Source organism: Vigna unguiculata, chromosome 9 (genome assembly GCF_037176805.1).
Source record: "Vigna unguiculata cultivar grain cowpea cultivar isolate G323 ecotype 2 chromosome 9, ASM3717680v1, whole genome shotgun sequence".
Lineage (NCBI taxonomy): Eukaryota > Viridiplantae > Streptophyta > Magnoliopsida > Fabales > Fabaceae > Vigna > Vigna unguiculata.
Genome location: NC_140800.1, coordinates 1,451,670 through 1,468,399, shown reverse-complemented (window position 1 = coordinate 1,468,399; position 16,730 = coordinate 1,451,670). Strand labels below are relative to the sequence as shown.

The window sequence follows — 16,730 nt, the reverse complement described above, 5'->3', positions numbered from 1 at the left end:
TACTGGTTGTATAACTGAAGTAAAGCATCTTGCTTGCATCTTTTACTCCACAATTTTTTACGTGCCCATGCCGTAATCTATAAACATCTTGCTGGCACCAATAGAGATCATTCTTCAGCAATTGAGAATGCTCTGGTGTATTGATCTATTATACATTTTTTGGAGATACTGATTTTACACATGTTTGGGTTTATGTTTGCATTTGGCATTAGAGCTTACCATGTATGAATTTATGACTTAATTGAATAATTAAACCCTGTTTCCTAATTTGTTGTTTTCTCATAATAGTTCACATCGATGTGTGGCCCCGAAACACGAAACTATTTTGGGTTAACGTGTTTTCATTCTCTCGATTGAGCTTTGCATATTGTCATGTGTCTTTAAACACTTGCCAGACTGTCATTCTCCTTCGTATGAAATTTTAGGATTCACACTTTCCATGAAAGGGGTTTATGTTGTCTTTTCCAGTTGAACTGTCATGGTTAAACTAGTGATTTGATTTCTTTCTATGCTTTCACTCTTTTTATTAATTTGCTTAGAACTTGACCAAGGTACAACACAAAACCTGGTAAGGTACAATATAATGAAGAATCTGCAGTTAATGGAAGTAGTGTTCTGGTGACAGCGATCACAGATATATACCGCAGTGTTAACAAAATTTCCTAACTATTCTCCTGGAAGTAGATTCGGGATCAGAACAGTATTTTCTCTTGGTACATATCTAATGCTTTGATAACTTTCTCCATCAACAATTTTCTGTGCAACCTATACCTGCATATGTGGCATTCACAGAGAAACCATAATTAGAGTTTTTAGGAATTAAGATGCCTCTGAAAAAAATTTAGAAGACTTTTGAAACTGCTAGATGATGTAAATATGGCATACTTAATTGCAGCTTCAAGTGTTCTCGTAGCATCTGTCATGGAATCTGCAATCATGATGCGTAAGCTAAGAATTAGCTTTTATCATGCAGTCCTGGAACTTTTGATAAACTTTGGTCTTACATGTACTAACTCCAGGTTAACCAGAATATACCCCAAAACATTTTCAAGCTCACGTGTACTACTTATAGAAGAAAACTTAAGAGGCTTATGTATACCATTTTCAGGATAATATATACTTATATATATATATATATATATATATATATATATATATATATATATATATTCTCACAAAGCAATCATTGCATAATACAAATTATTACGACAATTAGTTCTGTGTAGCTACTTTCTAGAACAAGGCTACAAACATCACATTTACCTAGCAATTTCTGGTCTTGCTTAGAGGTTGTACCAAATCCGGAGAGCATTTTTTGGCATTCATTTTGCAACTCCTTCACTGCCTCTCTTTCCACACTAGGGATTGGAGGAACATCCCCGTCTGACCAACTTGGCAATGTTCGTGCTGCAGCTATGACTGCTCCATCAACAAAAGTATCACCATCCTTTGATAGATCGTCTGCCAAAAATGTCATATTAATAATCTAAATAATGCCAATTTGAAGAGATATAAGTGTAACATAGCAGATTCCAGAAAGAAAATTCATATTGCTCATACTGTTATGGTAATACTCTTCACGAAGGCCAGATATATTGAAGATTGACAAGAAGGAATCCAAATGAATACGTGCATTGCCTGAGAATTGTACCTCATCCCATGGATTCTGCAATTTAAGCAACTCTCAGAACTACATTTCAAAAACTTAAGTATATAAACCAAATAATTAGAAGTTTGAATGAATTGTTCATCACAAGAAAAAATCAATAGCGAAATCATAATATAAATAATTCAAAGAAGCACTTTCATGTGTCATACTTCAAAGTGACCATTGGAAGTACATATCAGAATGGTTATATAAACTTAAATCATTTAACTGAATTTTCCTAGAGTTACATGGAAAACTAACTCTTTTAACATTGAGACTAAGGTTAGTGAAAGATGTGATTGAGATTATTGAATGAATAAAGTGTGGCATCATAACAAAGGTGAGAGGAGTTAAGAAAGACAATCAAGGAGAAGATACATTTTCTTGATGTCGATTAAAAATAGTGTCGAAGAAAGCTGCCATGGTGGTTCAACAACCAAGACACTCTACATGGTTGACTGTGAGCTCTGTAATGGATTCTATTTAATGTATACTTTCGTGGGTCTCTACCCACACAAATATTCAGGATAAAGAACAAAAGGATATAGAAATCCCATTCATCAAGATTTAATGGAAAGAAAATTACCACAGGTGATGAAAATCCATATCTTTGCATGTAAACGTCGTTCTTCTGCGAACTCATGTAATTAACTGTCATCTGTTACAATTTTGGACAGTATAATCAGGGTGTCCATGTCTTGGTGAATAATACAATACAAATGATAAAATAAACATCGAAGCAAATATTTTAGTTACACCAACATAAAAGCATCTATGCTCTAAAAGAATTCTATCTAACGAATAAAATAACTAATTAATATTTCAAGTTTATGAACATAAAGTCATGATTATATGCAAGCCATCAATATGAATTTGTGACGTAAGATGTTTAACTTTATAGGGAAACATGGATTTCATTTCTTACTTCAATTTCATTATTTCCCCTCCTCCCCATTCCATTAGTGTTTTTAGCTATAGCAAGATCCTAAAATTTAGACTATGGACTTAATTCAACCTCACAAACCTCCTTGTAAGTTGTAATTATGTCGTATCTTTACTTGATGCGGGGCTAAATGCAACTATATCTTCCAACGCAAGAAATTGTGGACCTTTGCTCTCTTTTCTGGTTTTAGATGCATGTATCTATAGCATAAGGTGAGAATTTTCATTTAGCAGCTATCCTCTTTAGATGACTTTTTCGTCTAGCTTTTTCTGAGCATTTTGGTTGACCAGTTCTTATGGGGGTTTCTTGAACAAATATGCAAAGGGACTGCAGAGCCTTCTTGAGTTAATAATCCTTTTTAGATCCTTTTTGAAGTAATAATGATGATTTCCTTTTATGTTTTTTTCCTGTTAATTGTGTCAGTGTAAGTGTGTGTTGCTCTGTAACTTTAGGAGGCTTAGTCATCCTATTCTTCTTCTGTTCTTTCTTTTTCTTTCCTTTCTTTTTCCTAAGTGAAGTTAATTGTTACAGGACTACACCCTGGAGAATACTGGAAGATTGCGATAAATAAAATGTTATTCCTTACCAATCAAATGATAAAAAATATATTACATACAAATACATCTAGGAGATAAACGACACCTGTGTATAAAATAAACTATTAGGATATTTACATGCAATACTAATTATAGTTATTTCCTAAGAGAAGTTCCAGCATGCTTTAAATACATTGAACATATTTATCACAAAAAAAATCAAATAGCTTACCTCATCTCCCTTTCTAACACGATGTCCAGCATTTATGAGAACCTCAAGCATCCTGTCCTTGAAACGCCAATGGAAAAAACAATTTGGCTCAAATGAATGGTTCAGCATATCTGAAAAACAAGACCATATTAATTACTTAGCTTAGTTTTAAGTTGTAAAAATAAACACTGCCACCACATGAAATATATACAAATAAACTATTCCAAATTTTTGGCCAATTCTTCACCTCTACCATATTGCTTTGTTTTCTTTTTCTGATAAGTAAAGTGATATAAAAAGAAAAAGACAATTTCAAGGAAATAGAGTTCGTTTACTTGCATAATTTGTTGCATAAAAATGTGATAGTTGTTCTAATTTTTTCAGAACTTCAAATAAAATCAAATTTAATATAAAAGAAAGCCGATGAGAAAATGAAAGGTTCACAGCTAACTCACAATCCATACTATTAGTTCCAATCATTCAACAAACTTCATTTCTAAAATTCACATTATCAAAAATAGAAAAGAAATAAATTCCCCCAAGAGAATGTAACTAAGCATGTTATACAATTTTTTCCTCTGCTTAAAGAGTCAGAAAAAAAACATTCCATGCATATTGAACAAATCAAACAGCGAAATTTTTTAAGTTCTTCTTTGTAATATATACTCCTATTATAAATTTATAGTAATGAAAAATGGCTTTGTAATGTTTATTTTTCCAGTTTTATATTTTTCTCATTTCTAGAATTTCTCCTGAAACAGGTAAATGACATCAAAATAAACAAACTCCTTAAGAAAATAGAACTACAGTGAAATTCAAAGATAAAGTATCCCATTTGACTATATGACTGCATGAAAGGTATAACATTTAGTCAGAGTTAGGTGAACTGAGCTCACCAGCATAAGGAATCAGCATGTTTGCTTCTTGATTTAGCGCACCAACTCTCATTTGCATGTTAATACATCGTGACTGTGCAATACTCACTGCCCAAATGAACCTTTGTGGATCACGAGCAAGACGCTTTATTTTAAGGGGTGCTTCATTGTGCTAAACAAGATCAACACAAATTGTTAAGAATATATCATAAGTTTTTCAAAATGGAGGACTAACTAATCAAGTAAGAATTTGCTCTTTACCCAATTCTTGTGCCAGAATTCTAAGGCTCGTTGTTGCTGTTTTCTAATAGTGGAAGCAAGATTGGGATCCTGTAGCTCCAAAAGTTCTTCCTAGATATACAGATCAATATATGGGATGACATAAAACTATAACTAAAACTGTATTGTAAGTTTCAAATAAAGCAATTCAAATGCATGTCAATGCATACCTCTGAAGCCAGAAGTAGGCTAGTGCACTCATCTGCACTTGGTAAGAAGTCACCATACAATTGCCAGAAGTTGCCTTCACAGTCAAATGCAAATAGGAGAAGGGATGCCAACCTTAGGTCCCAATCTGTCTGCCATAAAGATTTACACAATTGCATTAGGCAGATGACCAGAACATCTTTTACTTTTGTAGCAGGTACAACAATTAAAACAAAGGATGACACATACGTATTTATCATCAAAAGCAAAAAACAACCGAGCAAATTTGGTTATATCTTATTATGAACTAATGAACTTAGAGGAGAATTGCAAATACCTCTGGATTTGTTGAGTTAATAATATCAAATATTGGATGATCCAAGGGAATTATATCCGGAAAAAACATCCATGGGAGCTTCTTGCTTATGGTTAACATCAATTCAAGAGGAATTTCCATTATAACCTGCCCAACTTCATCATTAGAGAAATCATCCATGGACAGCTACTAAAATTATAATCATAAAGGACATGATACAAATAACTAAATATGTAAAAAATTGTATATTTTGACATTAGATGCAATCATTTTCACTTGTTCCACTACCAGCGGTTTGAAAAGGCTACATATCTGGTAGAACTTAAGTGATGTATCAGCCCTTGTGGCAACTAGCAATATTAAATGAAGTCACTCACCCTTGCTCGGCGAAGAGGCTCTACATCTTTGGAAGCATACACACCAAAACCATCTGGCCCTTCTTTAAATTGAACACCATAAGCTCGCATGCTTCGGACATACCCAATCTTGTAGAAGTCAGGATCCACAGGCTCCAACTAGAGGAACAAATAAATTAACAAAAAAGAAAATAAAAAAACATTTCATCAAACAGAAACCCCTTGAAGAATTCTTTAAAAGGCTGGCCGTTTGAGAAAGAAGGTATTGAATCTTAATATGCATAAAAGCAGATCAAATTAGAAACAACCCTCTCTACCACATTAAGAGTTATAAACATAAAAACGCATAAAATTATAGAAATAGCATTCACTGTAACGTATTAAGTGTTGTGAACATAAAAGTATCAAATACGTTTACTATATATTAAAATCTAGTTGCAATATATTTATCAAGACAATGTTCTAACTAGAAATGTGTAAGCTCCCTTTCAACTTTGTTTCCCGCCCATTCCCCCTACTTTGCTGTGTCGTTGTTAATATCATTGTTATTCAAGATTTCCGATGGTCATAGCCATATCTAGTCTCTCCATTTAAAACTTCTCTCTCTAAAGTTTCATCTTTTCTTAGCATCTTTTGTTCAGGTTCTCCTGCTTCTGGGGTAAGCCTTATTTTTCTACATTTTTTTTTCTGCTTCTCAATATAAAAGCCGTCTTTTCTTGCCACCTTTTTCGCTTCTCACTGTAAAACCCTATCTTGTTACCACATTCTTCTACTTTTCTTAATCTCAATATGCACATGTATCTATATCAACTTCTTAGTAATAGTCATGAACTATACGGATGGAGCTATATGGATGGAATTGGCACATACACCATTACAGTATTTAAATCCACTTTGTTACATGCATAAAGACAACCACAAACTAACTAATCACAGAAAAAGCATCATTACATAGGACTTATATCAATAAAATTTTCTCTAATCACTTCTGCAAGAAAAAGTGAATTGAGTTTGTCGTATAAGTTAAATAACTTATGCAGCTTAGCTCTCAAAAAAGATGGACCAAGGTATATTCTGACAAGCTTCTCCATAAGTACTTATACAAGGAGGAAAAAACGCTCGTGAAATGAGATTCTCTATAAAAGTTCAAATTAGATTATCACGTTTATAAAAACTACTTTTCTAAATCTTTATATAAGACTAACAAATGGCTCCCGTCTCCAAGCATGCTTAAGTATTGTGGACATCAAAGCACATCGAACTAAGGAAACAGCAAATACACAAACTGTTCATAGGTGTCAGTCAGTGCCAAAACATCAAAACAACAGCTAACTGCAAATAAGCAAGGGGCAAAACAGGAAACACAAAAAATGGGATTTACCTCAGACGGTGACTCTTCTTCAACTTGGGGAGGCTGAAACAGGGGAAATGGGGATTTAGCAACCAAAGCTTTAATAGGTTGTGCTTTGTTTTCAGCAAGAGTCCCAAAGGAGTAAGAGGGTCGCCAGAAAAAGCCACTGCGCAAGCCCTTGAACTGTTGAGAAAGAAAACATGGTTGGAAAGATGTTCAGAGTGAAGAGACAGAAAATGGATGGAAAAAGGAAAGAAATTGGAACCTGGGTATTGGAGAAAACGGTGTGGGTTGGCTGGTAAAGAGGAAAAGAAGCCATTGGATAATGAAAATGGAAAGAAGCACTGAGTTAAAGCATGTGAGCACAGTAACAGTAGTAACACGGAGCAGAGTGTAGGCAGAAGAATATGAATAGAGAGAACGTTATCCTGTCTTTGCCTCCACCAACTTATGTAAATTGCCTTTTAATCATAATAATAGATATTAAATTGCAATTTAATAATAGTATACAGAATTTATTTGAAATGGAAAACGAAATATTTTTTTTTTTAATTTTACTGTTTAATTAGTATTTAGGGATAAAATTGAAACTTTGCTATATTTTCAAGCACCAAATTTACTATTCTATTTTTTTACACTTATGCATGTGTAATAATTTTTGCTTTCTTTAGTAGGATTTATGGTAAAATTTTGTTTTTATGAGTATATTTTTATGCTGGATTACTTTATGAGTATTTAATTAGTTATTTTTAAATTGGTTTAAAGACAATGATACTTTCAATCTTTTTTTTTTACTTCGATCATTTATTTTCTGATGTGGCTTAGTGTGAATCATTGATTAATATACTATTATTTTTTTCTTTGAAGAAATTAATGATTCACACTAAGTCACAAAAAGTACAAGTTGGGAGTCAAAGTATAATTTTCCATTGGTTTAATACCACTTTTGCTTTTAATATAGGGTTAAATATGTTTTTAGTCCTTCAACTTTTATTGAAAATTGTAATTAGTTCCTCTTGGAAACCCTAAACCAATTTAGTCCCTTACTTTAAAAAATGCGTAGATTTACTCCTTTAAACCAATTTTTGTTAAGTCTATTTAATGTTTCAAACGCGTTTATCAACTAACATTGAAGTGAACATGTATCAAACGGTGTAAAAAATCTAAAATACTATAATAAAATATGTTTGAAACGTCAATAAACTTAATAAAATTTGGTTAAAATGACTAAATTCATTCATTTACAAAGTTGAGGAACTAGATTGGTCTAAGGTTTAATTTCAATTTTCACTAAAAGTCAAAGGACCAAAAACATATTTAACCCTTTAATATATTTTGAAATTATTTAATATTTAATATTTTCTTTTTCTTTTTGATGTAGTTTTCATATTTTGTAAAAAATGAGTTAATACGATCATTTAATTAAATTGGTGTTGATATTGGTTAGAGGGTGATAGTGTGATAATATAATCCACACGTAATATCGAAGGATTAATGTCTCATTGGATAACTCACTCATAACGACAATGACATATGTCATTTACACGTAAATAACTCCGTTGGATTAGACAATAATACCAGTGTCATTTACAATGTCACTTCACTATCCTTTAAACCACATTATTATTAAATTATCATTAATTTAACAGGTGAGATCACATTAATTTTTTTTTATAAAAAGACACATCGAAAAAAAATAATTAAGTTATCATATTAATTCCAGATATTTTATAAGAAAAAAAAAAGGAAAAATACATTAAATGATAAAAAAAAAACAAATTACAAAGAGTTCTCTTATCAAGAATGGCTGCTTATAATATATAAAACAATAAAGACAAGAAATTAATAAGACTAACTAAATTGACTAACAAAGATAAACAGAGATAACACAATAGGCCACATTAAATAATTTCAACAAATGTTAAGAACAAAAGATATTTACTCAGCTTTATTACATCAATTAGCTTGTTTAGCACTTCTCTTATCTAGCACATAATTATGGCCAACATTTATTACAAGGTGATTCTACAATTTTAGAGAAACAATCTTCAATGGCACTTTGTGAAGTAATTCGGAGTTTCCTTTACAAGTAATTCTTATTGGAGAATACCAGTACCATAAGTTTTTGCTTATTCGAAAAGAACGTGATAGATTGAAGATAACTTTGAGCAGATTTGATTACCCTTACGAACTTTTATTAGGAATGGTCGATGAGATATTCGATTGGTGAACCAAAAATTATATTTAGGCCACAAAGAAGAAGCAGAGTGATGTCCTTATATTGACAACTTGGTATCAATGTTGTCATAAGTTGTTCTCTAACATCACATGGATCCTTATTCTCTATCTAATGTAATACATGTACATCTCAAAAGTTCTATTTACAAACTGTGGAAAATGGAAATTATTCTATGCAGAAAATTTCTGTATGCATTCCAATCGTTCGCATAATTACCCTACAGTAAAGTACTGATCTTCCCTCGTTGTCAAATGGATTCAAATCCACATAGCCAGACCTGTTATAATCCATCTCTCAAATGGATTCTATAGTGCAACGAGTTTCTTTGACTACTTTTAGCTTATCATGTGTATGTCTGCAGGCAGAATACAGATAATGGTAAAATAAGAAGATTGTTCCCCATAAAAGCTGTCTCAAATGCAGTAAATTAGTTGAAGGACAAAATGTTAATGCAGTTCCTTATACATGTTTTCACCTTGATAACTTATGTGGACCATTTATGCAGTAATTTACTAAGTAAAACATCAATTCTAATCAAAGAACAATATCAGATACACTTGAACTGCATCTAAGTTTTGTCTTTGGTTAATAGGTGAAGAGATATGAATATACCTTACGCGGTGTCTTCTTGTCGCAAAGGCTGAGCTTCAGCATGAACTACATTATTTTGCTGGTCCAGTGGCATGTATTGTGACATGATAGCCATGATCTCGGAATCCATGTAAGACTACAAAAAAAAGACACATAAATTAATATAGTTATTGGTGATAATTTGGATTTCCAATTTAACATGAACTTTGTGTAACATTATTTGTAGTTGAGAATGAATTAGGCTTACCCGGAGCCTATATTTGTAGAACACGTAACCAGCTAGACTAGCGCCCACAACAACTGCTATGACCACAAAGGCAAGGAACCGTCCAAATCGTGATCCACTTCTTTCTGCGTGAGAAAGAAAGCAAAATTCTAATCATAAACAAAACTGAATTTTCTTTAGAAAACATTAGTTATGGTGGTGAGATCACAAATTGACAGTAGTAATAATAGCAAAGCAACAGATGGGCTTTAATATCTTACCAATACAGACATCTTGTTCCTTTATATATAGAAGATTTCCCTTGCATTTACAATCGTAACCACCCCAAGTGTCCTTGCAGCTGCAGCCATCACACTGACAAACACTTCTTTCCTTACATTCGTCAATATCTGAATAAGATCAAAACACGTTTTTAGGTAGATTTATATATTTAAAAAATTGATCGTTCGAAGAAAACAACATTTGTTTAATTGCTTGCCACAGTAAAATCGAATGTTACCTTCGCATTTATAACCATCCCCAGTAAACCCAACCGGGCATTGACAACCGTTCGCCTTGGAGTCCTTCATTTATACAGAAGGGAATTCAGTTAGCCAAGAGGGATGTAAAGGAAAGTGGTAGAATAAGTCTTTTTCAATAATCAGAAGATAAAATGAAAGTTAGGTTATGCAGTACTGAACTGAGCAAGCTGAGAAAGTAACTCCATTTTTAGTTTCTGACCAACAACCACCATTGTTTATAGAACACCTTGCAGGTCCAAAAGCTGTCATATAAGGAAAAGAATACAAACCTCAGAAACGTAATGAACCAGAACATATAACTCTCGAATACAGAAGCAAAACATTTTGCCTCTTATTATGGACCGTGCAACGACTCTTTTAGTAGTTTGGTCATTTTAATATGCATTAACCCATCCATAGTATTTGAATATTTTATTAATTTATTCTCTAGCAGCCATAGGTAACACTGACACACAAGGCTCTTCAAAGAGAAACAGAGATGAGATGACTGGCTTGAATAAATCAATTCTAGCAATATTAAAATGGGGCTTTTATATTTTCAAAAGCCTTCTGTATAAGTTAAACCAAGCAACCTAGTACTGTAGTATAACCATCACCCTTTTTAGATATTCTAAAATAACTTTTTAGATTGGAAAATGCATACCTTCACATGTAGTATAACCATCACCCTTATACTGAACACCGTTCACAACAGGGCACTCGCAAACTCTTCCCCTGAACGTGTCCTGAATAAAAGTATAAAGTCTAAGTTTGTAGTCAATCATAAGCAGACACACATGGCTACCATACAACATGTCCAATGATTCTAACTTGGGGAAGGGAAACGGTAACAGCAATTCCTTATTTTTTTACCTTGCAAGCAGTTATGTTAGCCTTTTTGTCTTCCCAGCATCCTCCATTTCTTTCAAGACACTCATTAGTCTCAACATCTGGTAAACTCAAACCAGGATGTACAATTTAGAATATTACACATTAGACTTTTAGAACTAGAAGAGTCAATCATCAGTGAAATTCATATAATAAGATATCAAGCACACTAACCTCCACTTAAACAAACTGAAGGTTCAGTAGTCTCCTTAAACCCAGAACATACAGCCTTCAGTACAGCAGTTCTCTCCAATTTTCCTTTAGACGAGATGAATATAATATTCAGAAATCAGATATATCAGGCATGTTCATATAAAGGATAGTTGAAGTTGACGTACAACATAAGCATCCTCTACATTACACCAATAACAAATTTAGACATTCAATTCAACTAAAATAAAAAGCATAGAGCCCATAATATACAAGCAAGAGATAAAGGAATGGAAGAAGATCATACAGAAGAACAAAACTACATTAGAGAGCACTAAAGAAGTTCTAAACTACACCAATCTGCCTCGAGTGAGAAAGAAAACCAAGTTTTTCAATAACTTAAAGGCAGAGTCAAAGCCCTAAATTCACAAACAAGAATTAGGTTGACGCCCGAAATCAAATTAAAATTTTCCGTGAGTCATAACTAGTTTTCGGACAATGAAACATGTCCTTTTGCATTAACAGAAAAAATGTTCTCCATTTACGTCTCGGGAGATGATCACGGTGGTTGATGCTCTAGTTTTAGACAGAAGCATTGCATAGTTGAAATTCACGGAGATTTTCTGGACCCTTAAAACAGGATTTTGATAGCCAATTTCAATAAAAGAACGCATAGGTCACTCATACATTTTTGGAAATCAGTAAAAGCATGACTTGTTCAATTTACTTGATTTCATGTGGGACTTAAGTAACTAACCTCTATACTGGACATTGTTCAAAACCAATGTGGGCAAAATGGTGATGTCACCACGAGATCCTCTACCGATCTGAATATCACAAATGAAACACGAGTACATCAATTATTGAATTATGTAATCGCCTGGATTTGGTACTTCATTTTATACTGTAGCCCTTTTTATGACAGTTATAACATTTTTTTATTTAATTTTTCTAAAGACATAGCAATAAATATTAAAATGTGACCTGGACTTGTTGCTCATTCTTTAGCACTTCATTCTCCACATCCGCTTCAGGATCACCCATGCATTTTTTAATTTTCTCCATAGGCAGATCTGTAGCATTAAGATTTAACTTTCACAATAGAAGAGAAAACTATTTTTTGACTCAACAGCATCAAAAAGTAATATTTACCCAATGATTTCATCACTTCCTCAGCACAATCTTTGCTGTATCTTTTCTCCTTCATAGAACATCTGACATGGAAATCTGTCACATAATCCCACCAGACCCATGAACGGTTGCTCTCATTGGCAACCCTATGGACACACAGCTGCCTCAAATTTTCATACACCACATCCTTTCCTTCATATCCCTCTCCAAAATCCTTCTCTGGATCCGGGGCACAATATCTCCCATGGTTTATACACTGCGATTTACACTGACTGCTAAGAATGAAGGGCGGTGGACAAAACCACGTTATATAGTGTGGTGTGAACAAGGTGTAACCACCCCTCTCAAGAATCTGAGCATGACCCTTAAAATTCTTCACGAAATTCATCTGTTCGTCACAACGAGCTCCACATTCATCATTGCTGTTGGTCCAAAACTCATACTCAACTCTGTTATCAGGGTGAGGTACTGACTCTCTCCAGTCAATTCTCAGCAAAACTTCATCTTTGTTATTCAAAGCCTCCTTCAACGAATCACCGAATGATTTTTCTATCAGAGCTGATGGAATCATAATCTTCTCGATATATCCATCAGCATCAGAGCTCTCCTCCGGAGAATCCATGGTTATAAGAGACTCATCAATGCTGTCAGTCACCAAAACTGCTGCAGCTCCAGCTAGTTGTGCATGCCAAACCTTCAAGGCAAAATAACACTCTACAAATGCAAATAACTTTCCCAGTAAGCATCACAAAAATATGGATGTGAAGAATAATAATAGAAAAGGATTCTTGAAGCTCCCATGAAATGCTTCGGAGCCATGTTCTTTTGTTGCGTTAAGGACTCATTAAAAGAAAGATCCAAGAACCTGTTTAGAAGAGCTTATTTATAGTTTTATACGGACCTATCATAAGACAAACACTTGTGTAAAACATTTGGAATAAGATTCCGTAAGTTAAAAATTAATTTTATGAGAAATTAATATTAGAGACTCTTTGTAAGTTAGTTTATTATTTTATCTATGAATTAATTTTAACATATAAAATTAGTTTATTTTATTTTTCTTTCATATTTTGTTCTGTTTATAACTCCCGAAATTTATTTTCCTCCGGTATATAAACAGTTTATACAAATTGAACTTACGTGATAAGCGCTTAATTAAGCCATTAATCCGAACGGGAGAAGAAAGCCAAATTAAGAAGAAACAATGACTACCAGTCGAAAAAAGAAAGAGCAGGACTTCATTTCTCTTCATATTTCACTAAAATATAAGAAACTCAATAAAAAGAGAAAACATAACAAGAAAAAACAACAGGATCAATTAACAGATAAACATATGCCATACTAGAATCAAAGTATAAACTATCAACGAACATAACTAGTATCAGAACACACCAGACAAAAAAAATAAATAAATCATGTAACAGTAAATTAACACGGCGTGAATGAAACACGAAGCACGCACAATGAACGAATCAAAGTCAACGAAGACAAAACCGAAGAAACAGATAGATACACATATAGATTGATAGATATATAGATAGATACCTCCGCGATCAAGAAGAACAATAGTAGGACGATAGGACTGAAGTTTGAAGGGCTTATCTCCGTCGAAGACCTTACAACCGTGCGAGCCTTTGGCTGGATACATCACAGAGCCAACGATGAATCCTCCGTAGTCAGGAAGGCCAAAGTTACCGATGGCGCCGTCACGTTTCGTCCGCATCTTGTGCGGCGAAAGAACAGTTATGCTGCTCTTCTCCACCACAAACCGCGCGTCGACAAGAATCAGCCACGCCGCAAACAGAGTGACGGCCGCAGCCTCAGCAACGCACAGTCTCATGGTTAATTTGCGTTTGTGATGTCAGTGAAGAAGAAGAAGCAGAGCAGAAGAAGAAGAAGAAGGAGGAGGAGAAGGCGTGTGGTTGAAGATTGTGTAACTGTCTGGGTCGCACCGGTGAAAACGTTTGCTTAGAGAGAGAGAAACAGAGAGAGTGTGTGTGTCGTTTAATGGTGCGGAGGTTTGCGTTTCGCAATCAAACGGTGACGTAAAGCGAGGGTAAACAACAGGTGAAAGGAAGAGGAGGTGGTGGACGGAGTCAGGGGAGCTACCTCTACAGAAACAGACACACACGCGCGCCAACACAACACACACTTCTTTTTTTTCTTTTTCTTTTTATTTTGTTACGTGAATCAGAATTTATATATCTTTTCTCCATGGAGGAAAGTCTTTGTCGCCTTTTTATTTTTAATTAATACAAATTATTAATAAAGTATTTAAATTTCTATTTATTTTATATGTTTGTCTCAAGTGTTTTTATTTTAAAAATAGTAATGTTTATTTTAAATTTAACCGAACTTGTTCGATGTCATTGCTGTAAAGATGCAAATTTATAAAGTCTGCTTAACTCAAAAAAATTGACAAAAAAAGTTTTATGGACAAAAAAAACACTGAATAAAAAACAAAAGCTTTTAGAAACTGACAAAATATATTGGTAAACGTGTGTAAAATTGTCTTAACTTATTCAGTAATTTTGAATCTGATTTATTAAAGTTTTGAGCATGTATAAAATATTTCCAACTTAAGCAATCTTATCTGACTTCTGAATAAGTTTTGTATTAAAAAATAGGAAGTCTTTATTTTTATGTGATTTTCTTTTCTGTTGCTTTAACAACTAATTAACGAATTATACTTATAGTATGAATAAAAAAAATTGTCAACAATTTGGTTTGAGTGTGACACAAAAGTTAGTTATTGACAAAGTCAATAAATATTTCTAAATATGATATAGAAAAAAAAAATGGATATACACTTAACAGTTAATAGAAATGCAAATACCTTATATGAATAGAAAGTTTCGTTAGTTGTTAGAACTAAGAAATGTATTATTATTATTATTATTATTATTATTATTATTATTGAGGTAAGTCAAAATATGTAAATTGAATCGAACTATTTTAATAAAATTTACAAGTGTCAAAATATAACCTAACTGAATAAATAATGGTCAAATGAAATTCATCTATCATAGTATTAGTTTAAGTTGTTTTGCCTTACACTATCTTAATTTAATTCTAGTTGAATCTAATTCATGGAATATTAAAAGCAATGCAGCATAAGATGACATCAACGAACTCAATGATAAACTTATTAATCTATCTGTGTAGATTAATCTGAGGCAATGAATGTGTATGAATGCTAACAAGTATATTTTTTTAGAGTGGTGATTTCTTATCTATGAAAAAAATACATATTTAACAATTTAAAATAATAACATTTTGATTATATTTATTTCTTTTAGTTTAAAATTTTCAATACACACTATTATTTATAACAATATATAAAAAGAATTCTCTCTTTTGTGTACACATTTCAAAATATCAATTTTATCCTTAAAAATATAATTATTTATTAAACTTTTGAAAATTGATCATTATTTTTACAAGAATTTTTATAAAACGGTTTGCTTTTTTTTTTCTTTATTTATCAACGTTATTCTCTCATCTTTTTTGATATTTTTTTACTTTATTTTAAAAATTATAATTTTATTTTATATATTAACTTTAATAACATTATATTATATTTAAAATATATGTACAGAGAGTATTATTGAAATAGGTCGTTAAAAGATTTTTTTTTTTTTTAAAAGTCTCAAACTAATTTTTTAGTAGACTGAGTCTAGGATGACAATGAAGTATTATGGGTCTTTCTTAAATAGTTCAATTTAATTCCCATTAAGTTTCCTTTCATTGTCTTTTCAATTTCATGGAATCTCTTAAATAGACTTGAAGGCGTATATTTTCTGACTGAAAAAACGTGAACAAAAACATTAAATAAGTTTAGTTTTGTTTTTTTTCAAATATATACATTTTTTTTTATAAGCCAAAATTGTTAATGGCACCTTTTCTTGTACTAAAAAAGTTACCGAGAAAGTAGAAAACAAGAACAATTAACTTTTGGCACTGATGAAATTGCCAGGAACATGAGGCCATTAGGGTTTCTTGGGTCAAGTCAATGAAAAAATAAAATAAAATAGAAAAAAGATAAAAGCTTATTTTTTAGGGTTCATATGTAAGTCTTTTAGAAAAAGATGGTCAATGTGGAAAACAATGATGCAGAAAAGCCCACCTTAGAAGGCACGTTAAGTGCTTCCAGGGCTAATCATATTGTTCATAAGCTCAGACTTACAATCTTGAAAATTATTTATAATTTTCTTTTTTGTGTGACATTGCATCTACTTTATATTTGTAAAATATAAAAAGTGTCGATTAACAACTTTTAAAATGAATAAAATTATATACGGAAAATATAAGTAAAAGAATTTAAACTTTATAAACAATAGAAA

The 16,730-nt window shown here is 32.5% G+C and overlaps 2 protein-coding genes across 3 annotated transcripts; both read right to left on the bottom strand.

Moving 5' to 3' along the window:
- Positions 1 to 552: 552 nt before the first annotated feature.
- Positions 553 to 7,108, bottom strand: PTAC14 (plastid transcriptionally active 14). Of its 2 annotated transcripts, XM_028046171.2 has the most exons (13): positions 6,928 to 7,108; positions 6,693 to 6,845; positions 5,333 to 5,470; positions 4,977 to 5,102; positions 4,663 to 4,791; positions 4,475 to 4,564; positions 4,235 to 4,385; positions 3,360 to 3,469; positions 2,235 to 2,306; positions 1,561 to 1,666; positions 1,264 to 1,461; positions 886 to 928; positions 553 to 771 (listed from the first exon to the last, which is right to left on the bottom strand). In XM_028046171.2, the coding sequence occupies exons 1-13, from the start codon at positions 6,979 to 6,981 to the stop codon at positions 693 to 695; spliced, it is 1,449 nt and encodes a 482-aa protein (XP_027901972.1). In that variant the 5' UTR covers positions 6,982 to 7,108; the 3' UTR covers positions 553 to 692. The 2 variants fall into 2 exon arrangements, with proteins under 2 accessions (XP_027901972.1, XP_085522566.1); XM_085666440.1 differs by lacking the exon at positions 4,977 to 5,102.
- Positions 7,109 to 8,885: 1,777 nt separating this feature from the next.
- LOC114163894 (vacuolar-sorting receptor 6-like) lies at positions 8,886 to 14,499 on the bottom strand. The gene is made up of 13 exons (XM_028048272.2): positions 13,933 to 14,499; positions 12,409 to 13,101; positions 12,241 to 12,329; positions 12,014 to 12,083; positions 11,281 to 11,364; positions 11,092 to 11,168; positions 10,883 to 10,964; positions 10,399 to 10,481; positions 10,218 to 10,281; positions 9,979 to 10,107; positions 9,740 to 9,843; positions 9,514 to 9,628; positions 8,886 to 9,256 (listed from the first exon to the last, which is right to left on the bottom strand). The coding sequence occupies exons 1-12, from the start codon at positions 14,225 to 14,227 to the stop codon at positions 9,515 to 9,517; spliced, it is 1,884 nt and encodes a 627-aa protein (XP_027904073.2). The 5' UTR covers positions 14,228 to 14,499; the 3' UTR covers positions 8,886 to 9,256; position 9,514.
- Between the last annotated feature and the right edge of the window lie 2,231 nt (positions 14,500 to 16,730).